This window comes from Manis javanica, chromosome 2 (genome assembly GCF_040802235.1).
Source record: "Manis javanica isolate MJ-LG chromosome 2, MJ_LKY, whole genome shotgun sequence".
NCBI lineage: Eukaryota > Metazoa > Chordata > Mammalia > Pholidota > Manidae > Manis > Manis javanica.
Genome location: NC_133157.1, coordinates 18,322,083 through 18,342,572, shown reverse-complemented (window position 1 = coordinate 18,342,572; position 20,490 = coordinate 18,322,083). Strand labels below are relative to the sequence as shown.

At 44.8% G+C, this 20,490-nt stretch overlaps 1 protein-coding gene across 4 annotated transcripts in view; it reads right to left on the bottom strand.

The window, feature by feature from the left end:
* Positions 1-20,490, bottom strand: part of TNC (tenascin C) — an 87,359-nt gene that overhangs the window by 31,429 nt on the left and 35,440 nt on the right. For all 4 annotated transcript variants that reach the window (XM_073225608.1, XM_073225604.1, XM_036990531.2 and 1 more), the window contains 9 exons: positions 17,977-18,246; positions 17,015-17,200; positions 16,692-16,781; positions 15,003-15,266; positions 7,134-7,406; positions 6,309-6,581; positions 5,425-5,697; positions 2,598-2,870; positions 164-436 (listed from right to left, as the gene is read on the bottom strand). In XM_073225608.1, the coding sequence (XP_073081709.1) occupies positions 164-436; positions 2,598-2,870; positions 5,425-5,697; positions 6,309-6,581; positions 7,134-7,406; positions 15,003-15,266; positions 16,692-16,781; positions 17,015-17,200; positions 17,977-18,246 (2,175 nt within the window). The remainder of the gene's footprint in view (positions 1-163; positions 437-2,597; positions 2,871-5,424; positions 5,698-6,308; positions 6,582-7,133; positions 7,407-15,002; positions 15,267-16,691; positions 16,782-17,014; positions 17,201-17,976; positions 18,247-20,490) is intronic.

The window sequence follows — 20,490 nt, the reverse complement described above, 5'->3', positions numbered from 1 at the left end:
AAATCCACTATTTGAGCTGTTGCTGGAAGACAGTTATGTTAAATAACGCTCCAGCTGAGCCCCCCGGAGGAGTGAGTGAACTGTGGCTCATGCTTCCGTGCGTGAGAACCTGCAAAGAAAATTCTGGAGAGAGGGTGTTAGAAAGGGGAGAACGTGGAGGTACCTGTGGTGGCTGTGGCACTGATGGTTTTGGTCCGGATGCTGGGAGCGACGCCAGAGAGGTAGATAATAAAATCATTATTGGGGCGTAGCCCTGAGATGTGGGCAGTTCGTTCAGCACCAGAGATATTATATACCATCGTCTCTAGGAACCTATTGAAATCAACAATTTCAATGGTAAAAGTCTCGAAGGCTCCATTGGTAGCTGTCCAGGAGAGATTGAAGCTTTCAGGAGTTACGCTGGAAACATTTAAGTTTCCAATTTCAGGTTCTCCAGCTGCAAAAGGAGAGGTAGGAGAGAAGAAACAAATAAATATGAGTTAATCACCTGGCTTGTGCTATTGGGTTGAGGTTAATAGGACCATAGCTGGGTCAAAAGATCTGATAGGTCAGGGTTATGGTGAAACGAAGCAGTATTACCAGTCAGTGCCAGTAGGAGGGAAAAATATGAAAAAGAAGCCTTGGCAATTAGATTTCTCAGTTCTGGAGCTGCCCTGTGATCAGGTTGGCTGAGATCCTGTGTGTGAGAACATAAACTGAATGATCACAGCAGGGACAGCCTAATCCTGGATACTTCCAGGATCCCCACTGCAGTCAAAGATAGGATGCTGGCAGCCATCAGTCTCTTGAATTGCATTCAGGAGACCAGGGTTACTTGGCTTCTTCTTGCAGGCATCCTTTGCTTTAGGGAGCTGCCATTCATTCAGATGAAGACTCACCATTACCCTTTCAAGGCGGTGCCTTGAGTAATTCTTGGTATTTTCTTCCTACTTCTGACAAGGGCCAGCCGTTCTTATATTCTGTTAAATAGTTTGTCCTCTCTTTACTGCTTCTACGTGGGCCAGGAAGGCTAGTACTGCATTGCCAACCAAGAGAGCTGAGCCAAGGCGAGGCAGTCAGGCAACCCTGGCTGGTCAAGAAATAACAGTTCGTCTTAGAGGTGGATCTACCAGGGCTTTTCTGAGCAACAGGAATGAAACATGCAGTTTGCTGGCAGAAGCAGGGTGTGAGAAGCAAGGAAGAAGTAGGCTTTCCCATCCCACCAGGCTTGGTGAGACAGATCAGATGGGACCGTGGCCCTTCCTCCCTTCCTCCCAACTCATCAGAAGCAAGAATCTTACGAGCTGTTATCATTAAAAAGAACACACAGAAATACTAAGGACACCCAGATCACAAGATCTGCAGGGAAGATCAGAAGTGGAGGACAATTTCTGTACCTTCTGGGAAGGGATGGTTTGTGGATATTGGCTAAAGAGCCCCGAGTTCTTCCAGGGCAGCCTCACCTGCAATTTCTAGGCACCTAGGCTCACGGTTCATGCAGCAGCTCGTCTGTGTTACACGTGTATCTCAGTGAGAGTTACTGAAATGATTAAGGTTAAAGTGTACAGCTATGCTTTTGCTGGAATCAACTAGGATATATAGGTTTGAATGAAATTTGGTTGCAATAATTATCTGAAAATGGGAAGGCATATGCAAAACCAAATAACAATGCCTCTACTGAGCTTCACACCCATGGAGGCACATAGGAAGACGAGCAGTGGGCAGCAGTGCTGGGGAAAGCTGCTCACTTTAGCAGCCTCCTGAGGAAATACTGACTGCCTCGTCACTCTCGCGGAGTGATCAGTAAAACATAATGCGCCCTCCTGAGTCTGGGCTGGGAGCGAGCCACGCAAAGGCCACAACTCCAGGAAGAAACTCTTGACTACAAGAACAAAAGGAGCATTCAGAGCTCTGACATTCACAGCCTAGAACATTCCTTGCTTCAAATGCTGCTGTGTGCACTACTGCTAATGGATGGCTTTTTCTTTGGTCCTGTCTCCAGTCATAACTGTGTGACTTTTTTCTTTTTGGTTTAGCTGTTTGCTAATTTGATGTTCTAATAAAGACTCAGTATCTGAGACAATTGCCCAGAGGAGGGTAATTCAGTTCTCTTATTATACTCGATGCATTTTAAAGAAACATGTAAATTAAGACATTTCTTTTAAATGCAAGAGCCACAGCGCTCATACCCTTGAGGGATTTGGGATGGTAAAGCGTCATTTCCAACTGGCAAAAGGACTCTCTAAAGTAAATAATCTGTGCTTCACCAGAACCCACACGGGGGGAAGGGTTGGCTTTTAGTTATAGCCAAGCACTGGAGAAGAGAATTAAAACCAGCAGGCTGTGTTCTAAACAGATGCCATCATTCAAAAGAGATGCAGTTGTAGGATTGGGCAGTAAAGCGTCAGAGAGGCTGGAGGTCAGAAAAGGCAACATGTGTACATTCGTTCTCAACATGGTAAAGGCACCTGAGCCCGTAGGGAGGTCTCAGCACGCTCACCAGCAGCTAAGGGGCACATGGGAAGAACTTAGCGAGGGAAGCTGACGCCGCGCACAGTCTCTTGGAGAGGAAGCGGGGGACCTTGGCGAGAGGGCACTGACAGTGGAGAGGAAGGTACCTGTGGAGGCGTCAGCAGACAGCACTGGTGTTCTATAGCCCCGGATCACCCCATAGATGGTAACTCTATAAGTGGTGGAGGCCTTGAGGCCAGGGACGTGCACGGTCCGCAGGCTGCCAGGCACTGTGAGGTTCTGGGCTGTGTCTACTCTGTTGGCCTCCTGCACCTGAATGACAAAGTGCTCATAGGCTTGGTCAGCTGCGGTCCAGTCGAGTCTGAGGCCATCCCAGCCAGCCTCGGTCACGGCTAAGTCTCCCAGCTGAGGGAGCTCCTCTGAGGAAGGACAGAGAAATGTTTGTCAGTTCTGCAAACCAGGAATGAGGAAACCAAAGGCCCCACAGCCCGGCTCTAGATGAGAGAGAGAGGGTGGGAAGAGAATTCTGTGTGCATGTGTGGTCATGCTTGGTCTCTGGGCATTTCCAGTCTGAACTGCGGGAATTGGGCCACAGCTTTCGTCAAGAGCTGACAATGGTCAGCGTGGAAACATGTGCATTGTTTATCCTTGCGATGGTAATGCCATCTGGGCCATCGCACAACCCCCCAGGAGGTCTCTGAGCGGGCACCGCCAGTGCCTAAAGGGCAATTGGAAAAGGTGGGACTGTGGGTCAGGGTAGGAGAAGGAATGGTTAGAATTACAGGCTTTGGAGGCAGCAGGGCCTTGGTTAGAATTCCAATGCTATTTGCTGGCTGCAAAATCTTGGGCGTGTTGCCTAGCACATCTCTGAGCCTCACTCTCCTCATCTTTAAAAGGAGGTAACAGTACCATTCCATTGGATTAAATGTGTGATAATTGAATGATACTATTTATAAGCCTTTGAGGATCAGCACTTAGTGAGTGGCCAACATGTGACAGCCTAACAAACATGTCATTGTTTAGACATTTCCCCTTGGAAATTCTGTCATTTTGGAGAGAATTACCTGCTTCATTTCATTGCTGGACATTGGAGAGATCATCTCATTGCCGGTCACGTGCTATCTGACTGGGTTTATAAAGGGCATGCTGCCTTGGGTCTGGACATGTCTGATATTTTCTCTCTGGATGTCTCTTAACTTTATGGGATCAAAGGTTCTGCACTGAATTCTTGGCTTGGTTCTTGCCCTCCCACCTTGTTATGTTAGTACTTTGTGCCTGAATGAGGAATGGCTGTGTCATGAAGAGCAAGGCCATTTGTGTGAAATGAGCACCCAGTTTTAATTAAAAGTGATTATGCTTTGCTCAGTAAATGGTGCAGAGCACGGCCCACTATTTATTTTTCTACAATGTAGGAAGGAAATCCAATGTAGTTGTTATTGCTGATTTAGCAAGTCTAGATTCCAGATATGGAAAAACCCACTGCTTGGTGGGATGCTTCTCGGGGTTAAATGCAATCTCTCAGACTCTCTTTTTAAGGCTGAGGTGCCCATGGATTTGAAATTGGACAGGAAAATACCTGCAGGGATTTCAGACAAAAAAAGGTGTAAGGTATTTATCCTCAGGGGTCTCAGGATTCAGTGTACCGTGAGAGTCTGCGCAAACTCGACCCTTTTAGAGGGGCTGTATTTAGATCACATTCCATATAGAATCAGTGCTTTTGTGGAAGAACTGCATTGGGGACATGGATGCAGGCAGCCCCCTCCTCCTTCCCAGCTCTCCAAGAACAGCTGTTTTTTCATCTATCAGCTAGTGGGATTCCTTGTAAGGTTTCAGGTGCAAAAGAGGTTCTGCTGCTAAAACAAATTTGCGAACTACAGATAAAGACTGTTAGTGTCCTGCACCCAGATCACACAGGTCTCAAAGGCCCCATTTGCTCTTGTTTGGTTTGAAGATACTCCAGGAAACACAGGACAATGATAACCTGGCCAGCTTCAGTGGATTGCAACATCGCATTTCTTAGTTTTGGAATTGTGTGTAGTTTCTAGCAGGAACTGAATTTGTTCGGTATGTATGAACAAGAAAAACAACTTAGTTGAATTAGGTTATTTGGGTGGCATTATCAAAACACAGGATATGTAAAGAAGGCCATGGGGCTTGGGGCCCAGCATAAAAACACTATTATCAAATATCTGGCCCATTTGCCTTGAGCCCCTTTTAAAGCTGTTTCTATAAACCTGGTGAAGAGCACAGAGTTTTCTACAACAGATGGAGCAATATATTTTCAGGGGACAAATTGAGATGAATGGTTCTTCTTCTCTAAACTGAATGGGAAACATTGAAGTCAAATGCAGCTGTCCTTTCTTGGAAATGTCTCCGCTTTGAGTGTCTGTTAAGAAGAGAAGAGACTTGGATAATGTCAGTGGATAACAACTAGCTCATATCAAAGGTTATTCTGTAGCAATCTGACTACAAGTTGGTTGGCACTTAGTGACTCTGAGGCTACTAATGATTTCTCTAGAAAGTTCTGACCTTATTCTTGTGCCACAGGCCTACTGTTTATGCTATTTTTTTATTATGATATGTTGCTTTCTGATAAATTCTGCTATTTGCTGTTCAAAAGTTATTATATTTTGAAGGCTGAGGTACCCATGGATTTGAAATTGGACAGGAAAGCACTCACTTTGCTGAGTGCTTTCATTCATGCTCTCATTTCTTGCTCACGACAGTGTTCTGAGGCAGGGGTATTAACTCTGATTTGAAGATGAGAAAAGAAGGCTCAGAGATGTAACTGACACACCCAAGGATATTCAGCCAGAAAGGTGGAATTCCACCCCTGCCCTCCCTGACTTAGAGCCTGTGTCGCTGCTGCCTGTCAGCCACCCTGAGGTAGGACCCTGACATATGGCGAATGTTTTCTATTCCAAAGACAGGCTGGCTCTATGACATTCCTGGTCTGGGAGAAGGGTCAGATACCTGTGATGACCTCCACAGCAAGGGGTCGAGTGCGACGGCCCCTGACCTCGCCGTGCAGGCTGATTGTGTAAGGGGTTCCAGCCCTGAGGCCTGGGATTTCCACAGAGCGCAGGTTGCCAGGAACTGTGAGACTCCGAGCTTCTCCGGCCCGGTCACCCTCCTGGACCTCAACAACAAACTGATCATGGATGCCATCAGGGGCTGTCCAGTCCAGGATGAGGGCATCCCAGCTAACCTTGTTCACTGTGAGGTTTCCCAGATCTGGAACCTCCTCTGCATAAGGATACAAAATGGCCAAGTTACTAAAAAAAAGCAACTGCATGCTGGGATTCAGGTAAGATGGCATTTTGGCTAAGGCTGGGATGAGTTGTCTAGTGAGATGCATGATTTACAGTAGGTATTGAGCATGCTCTGTTGGCACTAAAGCCACAGTTTTTCTATTTGGCCTTTGGGAATGAAAGATAGTCTAGGAATTGTTCACATATTCCATTCTTGATGTAGCAAGGCAGCTTTGGGGAGTCCTTTGGTGTGTTCTTAGAATGAGCTCAGACCAACTATTTTTTTCCACTTGCAAATTGTGCTTTCCAACTTCTTAGATATTCTGACTGAAACTTGTTTTGGAAGAAAAGTCACCTCTCACTCCCTTTTGTAAAGGAAGAATTGGTGGAATTTTCCATGGAATTGGCTACTGTGCTACAACTAGGACTGGCCCAATGAGGGACATGACATTTGGGTGGAAGTGGGGATGGACCACCAATATTCTGCTGCCAAGTCACTAAAAACTTGTGGTAGGGGCTGAAGCCAGTTCAGAGCAGGGAAGAGTTCTGGTCCTTCCTGGGCATAGACAATGAGAGGAAGCTGATTAATGAACTAGTCAGAAATACCTGTTAAGACCTCAACAGAGAGAGGGGTTGTGCTGAAGTCCTGGGTGACCCCGTGGATGGTGATGTTATAACGAGTAGCTGTTTTGAGTCCAGGTAAGTCCACAGACCTCTGCCCTCCTGGGACTGTGAGGTTCTGGACTGCCTCTACTGTGTCAGCCTCCTGCACCTGAATGAAAAACTGTTCATAGGCTCCTGGTGGAGCAGTCCAGTCGAGCCTGAGGGCATCCCAGCCCACCTTGGACACCGTGACCTCTCCCAAATTGGGAGTTTCCCCTGGAGGAGGATAAAGAAGTAGTTTAATGATCAAATCACACATCAAGATCCAGGGAATCCTTAACACAAGAACAGGCTTTATATTACTTTGAAAATATTGACTTTCTTAAGATAAACATGCACACGCAGCTTCCTAAGTTTGAGAACTAGAGCGAAAAGGGTGAGTTGTAGGAAAATACTTGTTGCCTGACTTTATTAAGGATTTGTCCTAACCTTCAGTAGACCAGGAGAAAATGACAAAAATTAATTTGTCATTTAGCTTTTCCTTTTAAATATAATGCCTTAAATATCCTTTACCAGGAGGGAGCCTGTTTGGCAAGGTACAGGTGCCTGCCTCTAGGGCTCTGCACAATCCTGAAGGGTGTTGCTGCCGTGGCCTGCAGGGTGAAAGCTTCGCTTGGCATTGTGCAGCCTGATGGCTTCCCATTATTGGACACCATAGTGCTGTAACTTGGGACAGAATAAGTCCATTCAAAAGTGAGCTGTCTGATTATCCTCAGGCAGTTTCCTGTTGGGAGAAAGAGAATCTATAGGCAGAAAGGTAAGAGGTACCTGTGGAGGCGTCAGCAGACAGCACTGGTGTTCTATGGCCCCGGATCACCCCATAGATGGTAACTCTATACGGGGTGGCGGCCTTGAGGCCAGGGACGTGCACGGTCCGCAGGCTGCCGGGCACCGTGAGGTTCTGGGCTGCATCCACTCTGTTGGCCTCCTGCACCTGAATGACAAAGTGCTCATAGGCTTGGTCAGCTGCGGTCCAGTCGAGTCTGAGGCCATCCCAGCCAGCCTCGGTCACAGAGAGGTTTTCCAGCTCAGGGATGGGGTCTGAATAATGACAGAGATGGGGTCAGTTCAACCATTCCTCAAGTCACTTTCCTCTTGGGAGCCCAGGAAGGGTAACTGGTGGCCCAGGCTGAAAGGCCGTGGGGCCTGAGGCCCATTCTCTCATGGCATCCCTGAGCGGTGCTGTTGCTGTCACAACACCAACAGAAAAGTCCATATAGTACTTATTTTGTCTTGTAGCCTATTTGGGTTTGTCTTTTGGAAATGGTTGACCAGTGTCATACAGATTTGGAAAACTGCACATCTATGCTAGTGAGGCTTTGGGCCTCAGTTCCACTCTGGGAAGCTTGTCCCATTCCTATCGTAAACTGGAGATCAAAGGAGACAGTCCTGGGCTGTTCTCAGGGTTCTTGGTCTGAGCTATCCAGCCTTTGGTATTTTTGAGAAAATTGGCTCCCCTTAGATTCCCTGCCTTCTCATGCTCCCTCCATCTCCTCTGGAATGCCTGTTGTATAGTCTCTTTATGTAGGGATTTGTGTCAGTTTCCAGGGCTCAAATCAGTTTACAGAAGCCAATTCAGAAAGATCAGAAATCAATTAACACAGTACAAGTAAGGCTGAGCTGAGGAAGCCAATGGAGTTTTGCAAAGCTGTCCTTTACTGGATAGAGGGAAAGACCGAGGCCCGGGGAGGAAACAGTTCATTAAGCTCTATTCAAATTGAATGTGTCATCTGCATCCATCTCCTCAATACACAAGTACAGTAAAACCTCACTTGTCTGAATATGGTTTCAAGGTGATAATTTGCCCAGGGCTGAGCTTAAATGGACTTTGCATGACCTTGGAAGAAAGGATTTTCTCTGTAAATGGATCCTGTAAATAACAGCGTAAGCACTGCCTTGAACTCGTTTAAAAGAACAAACTGTTTCTCTATTTATGCCTCACATTGACTGCTAGTTTCAAATGAGCCCTATGCGTCCATTAAAGCAGGTTTCTGATTTGAAAATCAGCTTGCAATTGGACTGAAGAAATCCTTTCAGAGGGAAAAATGCGTCTTTTCAAGAATCTATTTAATGCAGACTTTTCCAAGTTCTTCATAAATGTTTCATATTGAGAAAGCTTATACTCCTTCAAATCTCGTTTGATCTACAACAGGCATCTGTAAACTACAATCTGAGGGGGTCAAATCTGGCCGGCTGCCTCTTTTGGTAATGAGCTTGCTGACAACAGTTTGTACATTTTTAAGTGGTTGGGGAGGAATCCACGGAAGAATACTTCATGCCATATGAAAATACAGATGAAATTCAGATGGTGGTGCCATGAATAAAGTTTTATTTGGACGCAGCCCCGCTTGTTCAGTTATGGGGATGTTGGCTGCTTTCATGCTGCAAAGGCTGAGTGGAGTAGTCCTGGCAGAAACCATGTGTCCTGACAAGTCTAAAATATTTGCTATCTGGCCCTTTCCAGAGAACGTTTGTGATACCTGATCTTGGACTACATTCTATGTACTCCTCATCTGACCCAGTTCATGTCCTGACGCTCACACCCAAAGCCCCATAGCAGTTCTTAACCACACAAATATGGTCTTGATAAGAGAGGACCCAAAACTCAGTGACGCATCCAATTCTGGGGAAAGAAAGAGAGAGGCAGCCATTCTTAAACCACTGGCCCTTGTGAGGCCAGGAACAGTGCTCCACACAGAACAATTGTTCCCTTAACCTTTTCAAATATTTTTCAGATGTCCAGCGGCCATCACGTGTAGAGAGAAGCAGGACAAAAACCGATCCGAGCAAGTTGTAAGGGCAAGGAAATGGATCCTACGGCCTGTAACCTCCCCTTCTTATCCCACATTCTTTTTTTCTCCTCCAGCTGTCAAAACTGCTTGTCAGGAAACTTAGCTGACATTGACCATTTGCCCCATTATATGAATCAAGTTCCTGTCTGTCCTCCCCAGGTATTTGCCTTTCAGGCTGTCTCTCTAATTCTGACATAAAATTTTTTTTTTCTCCGTGGAAGAAATTTCAGATACTACATTGCAAGAGATGCAGGGAAAGTTACCTAACCGGGGCAGGAAGGAGGTGATCACAGATTTTCTATTAAGCTGTTGCAGTAAAAATGGATGGAGGGGCTCTCTTGTCCCCTCCTGGTGTGAGCCAGGAGCTCTGTCTTCTCACTGTATCTCTAAATAGAAGCCTGTCCCTGGCTCTTCTAAAAAAAAAAAGGATGGAGAGAGGAGAGGAGGAGACTCAGTGGAAAAGGTCTCTTCCTGTTGAGAACCATCTTTTTTCTCTTTGAATCAGCCTTTTTATGCCATGGATACTATTAAACAAGGCCCCTCACATCCTTCTTCCTCTGTTGTACAGTCAATCGAATAATTTTCACGTGATGTCACGTTGCTCAGAAAATAGTAAAAATCATGGTGATAATACTTCCACCAAAATTTTTGGCTCTTCTTCCACCTTTTTTTTTGATAGACAAATCAGGAAAGAGCATCAGTTTGTACATTTAGTGAGAGCAGTGCTAAGATGGTTTCTGTGATGGGTGTCACTGGTACCCCACAGAATTCCCCCTACTAAACAAATGTTAAGTAAGTAAAAGGTGTAACTTCAATGAATAAAATGAGTAGATAAACTAAAGGGAAGGGGGTAAGAGTTATGAAAAGAGGGGGAATAATGTGAGTAAAAATACAGCAGACAATAGTTGAGGGGGGACCAAGAGGTGTTACATAAATGCAGACTCTATATTTCAACAGCAAGTGACATGCCTGTGGGCTCAGAGCCCCAGAAAGTCCAGTGTTTCCATTGCATAGTTTCACATTGAATTTCTTGGCATTTCTTTATGAAAAGGCTGTTGTCTTTTTCTTCCAGCTGTGCAGTGACATCTACCCTCTGAACAATGTCAGTGGGCCTGGGAAATCAGAATTTTGAAATCCCAATTTTGTGCTTATGGTGGGTTGACCAGCTGGCCTCGAGGAATTTCCAACAGTGTCAACTTTAAATCTTTAGATTTCCACCATCCACCACCTAGTAGATGGTCATTACCATATGTTACCTAATGAGAAATCTTCTAGTGTTCTAAATGAGAACTTCTAGTGTTCAGAGAGTGATACTTCCACAGCAGGTGGATGGCCAAATTCAAGCCTGCCAACCCCAAAGGGTAGATTAAATTAAGATAATTACAATGAAAAGCCTTGCCTGCCTTAAAACTTTTCAGTGACATCACTATCAAGAACGAAGCCCAAGCCCCTTAGCATGACATTCGCTGTTCCCGGAGATGGTCCCTAACCTATGCCCTCCTGTTCTCTGGCTCCATACACAGCAGGGCTGTATAGTTTGTGCTTCACTAATATAAAGTTTCTCATGCCTTTGAGCTTTTCACTTGCTGTTCCTCATGCTGGAAATGTCATCAGTCCCTTCGCCACTTGCCCCACTCCCTTTCCTTTGTCAGGACTCAGCCAAGTATCGCCTCTTTCAAAAAGCCTTCTCCGGTACCCTTCATCCCTCTTGCTCAGGTCTGGAATGCGTAGGGATCTCTGTGCTCCTGTGGCTTCCCATGCTTCCCTCTGAAACAGACTAAGTTACATTCTTACAGTTTTGGTGCTGGTTCTCCTCTTCTCATTGCCAAGTACCTCATGTCTTGAGAGGAGGGCTTGCGTCTTTCTGTTCTATATGCCAGCAGGTAAGAAATGAGTATTTGTTGGGTGGATAAATATTTGAGTAAATTTCAGTTTGCTCCATGAGAAAATAAAAATGAAACGAGAGCACAATGTTCTCTATTACTTGCAACTGCAGCTAAAACCAAAATTCCACCTTTGTGATTTCCAAACTGACAACAATCACTAGGACATCCCTGTTGCGTCTTATGCTGGTATGAAAGATGCTTTACTGGCCTTGTGTGTCCACATATCCTCCCTTCTTTATGTTCCTTACTGCTCACAGCAAATTCATGGCCTGCATTTTAAGCAAGGTTTTGTTGAGTTTATCAGAACAGAAATGCAGACAAGAGAGAGAGAGACACAGAAAGGCGCAGAAGGACAGGTCTGGCCCGCACTTACTTTCTTCAGTGCTAACAGGGATAGCCCCTCTGTCCCTCTCCCCACCCCCATCTCCCTTCCTTCCTTTTCTCCCTCCCTCCCTTGCAACCTCCCAGCCTCCCCTGCCTTTTTTTTTTTTTTCCTTTCTTTTTTTTCAGAGTAAGCTTAACTGAAGACTGCCAAAGAATGACCTCCCTTCTATTAGTCCTTAAGGGAAAGAATTTGGGTTCTCAATGTAGTGGTGAAAGGAAAGGACTACAGGATTACCATGGAAGTACTGCCTCTGGAGTAGCTGGGGTCACCAAATGCTCATGAAGCCCTTGCCGTATGCTCAGCTGTGTTCAAGTCACTGGGGATGCAGATTTGGATAAAGGGGAGAGTCTTTACAGTTTGGTCATTAATAGGAGGCAGACATGATACATAAACCAACTACTGAATGATATCAAGTTAGACAAGTGTCATGAGGAGCTCAGGAGGAACAGGAATGAGTAAATCAGGATGAGGGGGCCATTTTAGATTGGTGGCCAGAGGTGTGACACCACTTGAACTGAATGAAATGAGAGATGTCATGTGAAGAACTGGGACAAGAGTGGTATCTAGGCAGCAGGAATAGCAGGTGCAGAGGCCCTGAGGGAGGAGAGGGCTTGGAACTTAAGGAACAGGAGAAAGCAAGGCTGTCCCACCAAGGGGACAAATGGTAAGAGTGAGGTCAGAGAGAGCAGAGGGCGGGGTTCTGTAGGGCCACGAGCCTGTGGGAGGGCCTTTGGATTCTGTGTTCGCTGTGACGGACAGCTAGGTTATGCACAATTTTAATTTGGTGCTACATCAAGAAAAAGGCTTGCAGTCAGGCTCAATTCCATGGCTAGAGCCCTAGAATTCCCTGGGAAAAATGCTCTGGGGCAGCCAATTCCACATCTCCATGAAACCCACAGACAATGAGTGGCCCTCTTCAGACTTCTGCTACGAATCTAATAAGGCAGAACCGGGAGTCCCTTTCTTCACAGATTTGAACCATTTTCCCTGTTTCTTTTCTCTTCTCATGTTTGTCAAGGCCAGGTCTCTGTGCCTCCACTTTACATGCTCCACAACACAGTTCTGTTTGCCTCTTACGTATCTGTCCAAAAGCTTCCTCCCATTTTAAGACTTTCCTGATGTCCAGAAGGCATCCTGGGCTCCTGCTGCACCCTTTATACCCCCCAATTATAGCATATGGGATATTGTGCTGGTATCTGGCAGTCTGTTCACTGGACATGGAATTCCTTGGAAGCACAGTTCTTTCTTAATTGATCTAGTATCCCCAAAACTTAGCACAGAGCTTGGGTGTAGTATATTGTTGATTAAGTAAATGTAGGAGTCTTGGGAAGATAGAACTCAAGAGAAAGAAAGAAAAGTCCACCTCACTTTTAGTAAAATAAAATAATTCTATGGAGAAAGCCAGAGAGAGAAATATTCTGGGGACAATGGGGAAAGAGCCAAAAAAGGATTTTGCACATTTCTCCTGTAATGAAGAATGTCTTTAAATATACAATGAGATTTCTTTTGAACAGTGCTAAGGATGCATGGCTGGGAAAATGAGTGAACTGAGCCCTTGGGATGCCAAAATGCGACCTGTATTGAGAGCAAGGTAATTCCAGCATGTGATTCTTTTGAAAGTTTTAATCTCCCTGAGCTCCTGAGGCCTGGGGCTTCCCCACTGGAGATATGAGTAAATGTGGCTACAGCCAGAGGGGAAAATGATTGGGTGGAGATAGAAACCTCTCTTTGATACAGCATTTGTCAAATCAGGGGAAAGTAAAGAGAGAAAGAGAAAGAAGAAATTCCTGTCTTTTGTTTTTCTGATTCACTTGTTGTCCCTTGACACCTTATAACAGCTCATGTTTATAAAGCTGGAACATTCAGATCTCTGCCATAGATTTGTTTCTTCCTGCCCCTCCCTTATCTATGATTAAGCTGCCCCTCCTAAGCATCCTTGATGATCATTTTATAGCTCAGTGAAAAGCAGTCCATGCACAGAGTCAACAGAACTGACCACCTGAGTTCACTTAAACTCTCTTAAGAGGCTGCTCTTTGTTTACCAAATAGCCATTCTCTCTCCCTTCCTTACGTACAGCTACAATTTCCTGTGAGCGGCAGCATGCTCAACCAGAAGACTACCTTTATCTTTCCTAGACTTACTTTTGACTAGGGGTGGTCAGTGAAATATGAGTAGGTCATTGGTGAGGTTCCCAGAGAGACTCATCTGGAAGGTACTGCTTTTTGGTTTCATTCTTCCTACTTCATGCTGCTGAACACAGATGTGAAGGCTGTACGGCAGCAGCTATATTGTGACATGGAGGTGTCTCTGAGAATGGAAGCCAAGGACTAAGAATGGTGAAACAGAAAGACAGAAGGAACCTGAGTGCCTGATAATTTGGAACTGCAGAGCCATCCCTGAACTGCCTAACCTTAAATTTATTTTATGAGAGAGGGAACCAAGGTCACTGTTGAGATTTCAGCTGTGTGCAGGTGGAGATGTTCATAAATAACAAACTCTTTCCAAGGCATTTTTGGATTTGTTCATCATTACAACCCCTGTTTTCCTGCTTATCATGATTCAGCTAGAGTAGTGTCTCTGCCATGATGCTTTCTCTGGTTGCTCCTGAAGCCCCCAATCACTCACTGTCTTTGATTGAGTTCTGTCTAATATTCCAAGTATCTAGTCTTCCCCAAGCAGCATGAGCAGGAGCATCTGAGTCAAAAAAAAAATGCTAAGTACTTGACCTACTTTTTCCTCGAATATCAGCACATGACAATGTATTCAGTAGGTTCTCAATAAATACTTACTAATTAAATTGAAACTAAAGATTATTACTTGTCAGATCCTGAAGAATTAACATTTTTACCTATACCTCTTGAATATTTTGGGGCCAAAGTTATATGTGAATATTTTTCATACAGGAAGAACTGATTTTTTTTTTTTAACTGTCTATTTACTGAGGAAACATGACAGCAGTACAAGAATGGGCGAACTGGGCTAGAAGGGACACTGGAGGTCAGGTTTAATCTGTCACGGAAAAGCAAAGCTCTCTTAATGACTAAGAGACCAGAGAAAATCAGAAGCGTGCTGTGGAAGGCTCAAAGGACCATCTGCAACTTCTTAGGTTACCTTAGAGGAAAACAAAAAACCTGGAAGAAAAACATTTAAGGGGAAATAACCAAAGAATTATTACCAACATCTTGGTGGTCTTGAAAAGAAATAAAATGAAAAGTTAATTTTTCGGCGCAAGAGGGGGTAAAAGCAAGACAATTTAAAAGATTCTATGAAATGCACAAAACTAAAAAAAAAGGAAACCCACAGACAAATATAGACCATGATGCTTTAAGTTCTCCTAGGAAGAAATATTTAAAAAAACACCATGTATTGCCCAGCCAGGGTACTTTGCTGAGCCAGATGGTGAGTGGAAAAGATAAGCAAGTAGCTCTTTCAAAGTGGTATTCAGAGGACTCATGTGTAAGAAAGTTGCATGCATCCCCATCTGGTTTGCTCACATGAAGATAACCTGGTCAATGGGTCTGCAAACCTCAGAATCCACAGAGGGTGTGGAGGGAGCACAGAGGCCGACCTCACCTGTGGTTGCCTTCACACGCGCGGGCTTGCTCTTGTGCCTGCCCTTCTCTGCTGTGAGGAGGATGGTGTATTCCTGCCCCGGCTGCAGGTCTCTCAGCACATAGGAGGTGGTGTCCCTGGGAAGCGGCACCTCCACTGGCTGGCCTGAAGGAAAGCTGTAGTTGAGGCGGTAACGGTCAAACTTGGCCAATGGTGCCCTCCAGAGCAGGGTCAGGTTCGTGTCCGTAGTTTCAGAAACCCGAAGGCCCTTGGGTGCATCTATGTCTGGGAGGAGAACAGAGAGATGGCTACTCCTGAGGCTGTAAGGCAGGGCTGCTCCTGGGACTGAGAGTCCCTTGATTCTGGGCTGCAGAGGGGCTGGGTGGATTTAGGTGACTCACCTAAATCTTGGTTTTCATTTTTGTGAGATGCTGTTATAATTACCTCACTGGATTTTTGGAAGATTAAAAAGAGTATAGTGATATATCTATACCATGAAATGTACTCAATTAAAATCATTTAAAAAGAACTGACTACTGATACAACAATCTTGGATGGATCTCAAGAGAATTATGCTCACTGAAAAAGTCAATCTCTAAAAGTTGCATCCTGTATGATTTCTTGATATAACATTTTTGAAATGACAGAATTATGGCAGTGAAGAACAGACTCAAGATTTCCAAGGATTAGGGAAAGGGGGAGGGAGGGAGGTGCTTGTGGCTCTACCAAAGGATAGGAAGGAGGATTGTAGTGGTGGAAACTTCCTGAGTCTTGACTGTAGTAGTGGATTCAAAACTCTACATGATAAAACTGTTCAGAGGTAAATACACACATATACAAATGAGTGCATGTAAAACTGGGGACATCTGAATAAATTTGATAGCATGTATCTATGTCAGTTTCCTCCATGTGATATTGTGCAGTTACACAGCTGTTACCATTGGCAGAAACTGGGCTCAGGGAATCGTACTATACCATGTCCACAACAGCATGTGAGTTGACAATTACCTTAAAATGAAATGATGAGAAAGAATATGTACGTAAGTTCTCAACATGGGATCCTACATATGAGGAAGATGGAAGACACACAATTTATGTCCTTTTTGTACACCAGCCCCCTTTTCTCCACAGCACCTGGGGGAGGTGAGGAAGTTCGAGGAGATGCAGGGGGAAGAGTTTTCCTTTTTATGTATTTTCCAGAGAAAAAATGTGAGGAAAAAATCAGTGACTTCAGTCATGTGGCCCCTCACCAATCTCACCCAGAAGCTAGAGCTGTAGGACACAATTAAGAGCAACGTCTGCCTTGAACTATGCTCCTGCCACTGACAATCTGTACTCTGAGGGTGTACAATAAAAATTAGGTATTTTCTAGGAGAAACCCCCCCAGATGTGTCTTTGATTAGTCAATGGTTCATTTAAAAAGTGGGATGGGTTACCAGCTTTGAAAGTTTGTAGATTTCTTAATAAAGTCTGGTTCCAATTGTTCCTAAAAAAACTCCCATTTCCCTCCCTGGATGAAGAGAGCAGCATCAGCGTTTGGACGTGGCGTGCTCCGTGGCTTCTGAATTCAACACCTGCACTAGAGGATCCTAGGGGTGCCTTTCCTCTCTGGCTGTGTACTCTTTCTTTTTAAGTAGGTCTTCTGCCTCTGGGCCCCGCCGTGTCTCCTGGTGCCAGCCCTGGGGTGGTGGCAGTTCAGGAGCACCTCACCTGTGGCCACGTTGATGGTGGCTGGGTCACTCTCCTTGTCTCCCTTTACAGCAGACACTCCAATCCCATATTCAGTTCCTGGCCTCAGACCTATGAGAGAATATGCAGGTTGAACTTTAGCTCTAAACCAGAAAGACTGTCTGAGGATCATGAAAGTGGCCCTGAGACCATAATTTCTCTGTGTCTGGAACATTCTACAGACTGACTCACTGAAGTGCAAGTCAGAGGGGTGGCTCGGAGCTGCATTTTTCTTCTCTCTCTGGAGGGCTGCTCAATGGGGACATGTCCTCTGGGGCTGCATGGGTCTGGGATGTGGAACTCACCAGTGAGCGTGGTTTTGGTTGTGGCGTGGGGGCTCCTTGGCACCTCAACCTCAGCGTGGTCCCCTCCGGAGATGGGTGCGTACTTGATTCTGTAAGTGTCACCGGCGGCCTTGCCGTTCTTCCATTCCAGGGTGATGCTGGTGTCTGTCTGGGAGACGCGGCGGAGGTTCCTTGGGGCGTCCAGGCCTGCGTGGGAGATGGAGGGACATTTGTGTAGGCAACAACAGGCACCAGGGGAGCAGGAATCTTTGACAATTCCAGCTGAGACGGGAAAGGCGACTGCCATAGGAGAAGCATGACAGAACTGCCCTGACGCCCTTGTTTCATGACAAGGTCAGAAGCTGGTGAACAAATCTAAACAAAGACTATGTATCTGGCACCTTTCTCAAATGTTCATGTGTGTGATACTTTAGTCATGTTTGCCTCAGATGTTGTGCTTAGAAAACCATACTATAGATAGTAAAAAGAAACAACTATATAATCTTTGTGAGTTGAAGAACTGGTCTGTTGTTCATCACGGTATTTCTCGTAACTCATAGGGTGCTTACTGAGCTCTGAAAAAATATTTATTGAGTGAATGACTAACTGTTTGGTGCTTCTAAAAGAACACCACAGGCGAAGAGGAAGGATACAACTTTGTAATTCATGTTTTCCATGTCCTGTATATTATTATTAAAATTTTTGAGTTTTATTTTAATCAAAACTTTTGTCTGAGAGACTAGCACTTTCTATGTATGCAAATACATTTACATATGTTTTGCTTTGGAAGGTTATTTAGTGTGTATTTTTTCTTTGAAAAATTAATCAACTGCTACAATATTTTAAAATAAAATTTTAAGGAATGAAAACTCCCTTTCATTTTCCTACTGTAAAAGGAGCTGGAAGACACCCCAACATGGAGTGGGGTAAAAGTCTTGCATTCTTTTCTTTCCTGGTGCTGTTAATAGGGGAAGGCCCATTACCTGTTGTGAAGGTCTCTTTGGCCGGATTGCTGGACATGTCAGCCCTGCGGGAGATGAGGGACACCTCGTACTCAGTGTCTGGCTTCAGGCTCCCGATGGAGTATTGGCTCTCATCGTGTGTGAGATCAATGGTGGTCCGGTCGCCTGGCACATCTTTGATCCCATAGGAGAGCTCGATGCCGTCGATCTCAGCCAATGGCTTGGACCAGGTGACCAGAGCAGTGGTGTCCGTGACATCTTTCACCTCTATCTGGCTGGGGGCATCCAGGCCTGGGATGGGCAGAGGACAGAGTGGTGTGAGAGTTTGTGGCCAGTGCCAGGGGCTGAGCAGAGAGAGGGTTTGCAGCCTCCAGATCCATTTGTGTACCTGTAGGCATATACTGACCACTTGACTGTATTTTAGCCTTCTGAGCTTCATTTTCCTGTTCAACAAGCCATAAGTAAGGATGATGACACCTCCCTTACAGGGTTTGTTGTCTTTTCAAATAGTGAAGGAGGTAATGCTTGCAAAGCATCAAGCACAGAGCAAGAACACAGAGTTACATGACAAATGGACATTGCTCTGTTATTATTATCATTGCTGTTCTCATAAATTGAAGAAACATGCTTAGGGGCTACTTCATTTAAAAGACATCGATGTAGTCCCTCTGGTTTTTTACTTAGGCAATACTCCCTGGATGGTCAATAACTTCTCCATTAGAATTCTGCTGCTGAATGTGAACAATGACAGTAGCATATGGAAGTGAGTTTGATGAAAAGAATTCAGGCAGGAAAGTCATGGCTATCTCAAGGCTTGCTTGTCTTTGTGTCCTCCTCTCAGGCTTCCTCCTGCCCCGTCATTCCCCTCCTGCCCCATCCACCCTTGTGTTACGTGCTTTGCCAGCAGGCTGCTCAGGGCTCTGAGAGCACATCCTACTGTTTCTTACCTCCTAGCTTCTCCACTGGCTGTTCCTTTGTTTCTTCTTGCTGAGATTGCTCCCCACCCCCTGCCTTCTAAAATTTTCCTACTCATCCCTCAAAATCTCACTTATATGTCACTTCCCAACTGAAGTCTTCTTTGACCCTGTTGCAATCAGGTAAACACACATTCCCTTCTATATGGGTGTGAAGTTTCTGTTATGCAAGATGTTTAAGTTCTGGAGATCTGCCGTACAACACCGTGCCTACAGTTAACAATACTGTATTGTACACTTGAAAACCTAAGAGGGGAGATTTCATGTTGAGTGCTTTTACCACAGTTAAAAATTAGAACATCCTACTATTTTACTTTTCACATTGTTCTGTAGCACACATTTTTCCTACAGTTTATTCAAACTAATTTTCAATTTAGATAGGGTCATTCATTCATTTAGAGAGTGAATCTTTGAACTCTTGAAGTCCTTGGCATAGCATAAGGTTTTGTTATTTATATCTCAACTCTTTTCTTTTTTCTAATTATGTAAATAATTTCAACGCAAGCATTAAACATACCGGGCACTTAGTAAGTGCCTCAAGTTAAGCTGTGAAGGCATCTAGCCAATGTTTCTTTCTTTCTTTGTTTTTAAAAATAGTAAGTTTCTGTTTTCAGCATTGATTGAGGGAACCGGATGAGATGAAAGGAACTTAACTTTATACAACGAATGAGGAGGAAGATGAATTCGTGGCTAATTATGAGCCTCCTACAAAGTCTATGTTTTGAATTTTAGGTGTTGGTACATCAGTCTCAGCTTGCGGACAATGGACCCATAAAATGTGCAATGGAAATGGCGCTGTTGAACAGTGAGGCCACCTGTCCTGTGTTCTTACAGGTGTGAGCAAGCACCCCTACCGTATCTACTGCCTTCCTCATCAGCCCTTCCATTAAAGAACCTGGGATTCCGTGATTAGAGAAGAGGAACGGTGCCTTTGGCTTCCCATGTGCCAAGCACAGCCCTTTTGTCATTTATGTCTTAACTGTCATGACAACCCCATAGGGAGGATACTATAAACCATTTTCCGGATGGTGGATCAGAGGCTTAAGGAAGTGGACTTGCTCCAGGTGATGGTGAGTGGTGAAGCTGGAATTCAGACTCAGGACTGTTTGGGTCCAAAGCCCAGGCTCTTTCTCCTGTAAATGAGGATGCTTCTCAAAACCATTCATATGCCAGAAATGACTGTAATACAACCTGTAAATGGAGAGCCAAAAAGGTTCTGGCACCAAAACTTTAAGGTCCTTTAAACCTGGAAAAAGCTCAGGTATCAGCCAAATGAACAGGTAAGTATCTACCTCTCGATGTTGATATTTATGTGCTTTTGTAAATGTTGGGATGTTTGTCCTGCAATAAGAAGAAAATAAAGCAGCCAATCCCAAAATTTGGATTAAAAAGGAAGGGCAGATAAAATAATGTCTATTGCAGTTTCAGTGAGCCTTCTCTATAGCAACTAAGCATTTGCTTTATCTGTTCTTTGCCTTTCTGATGATCTAAGGATTTTTTTCCTGTTGGTACCTGTCTTCTACCTACCACAGAGGGATGTTGTCTGGATGATGGAAAACAC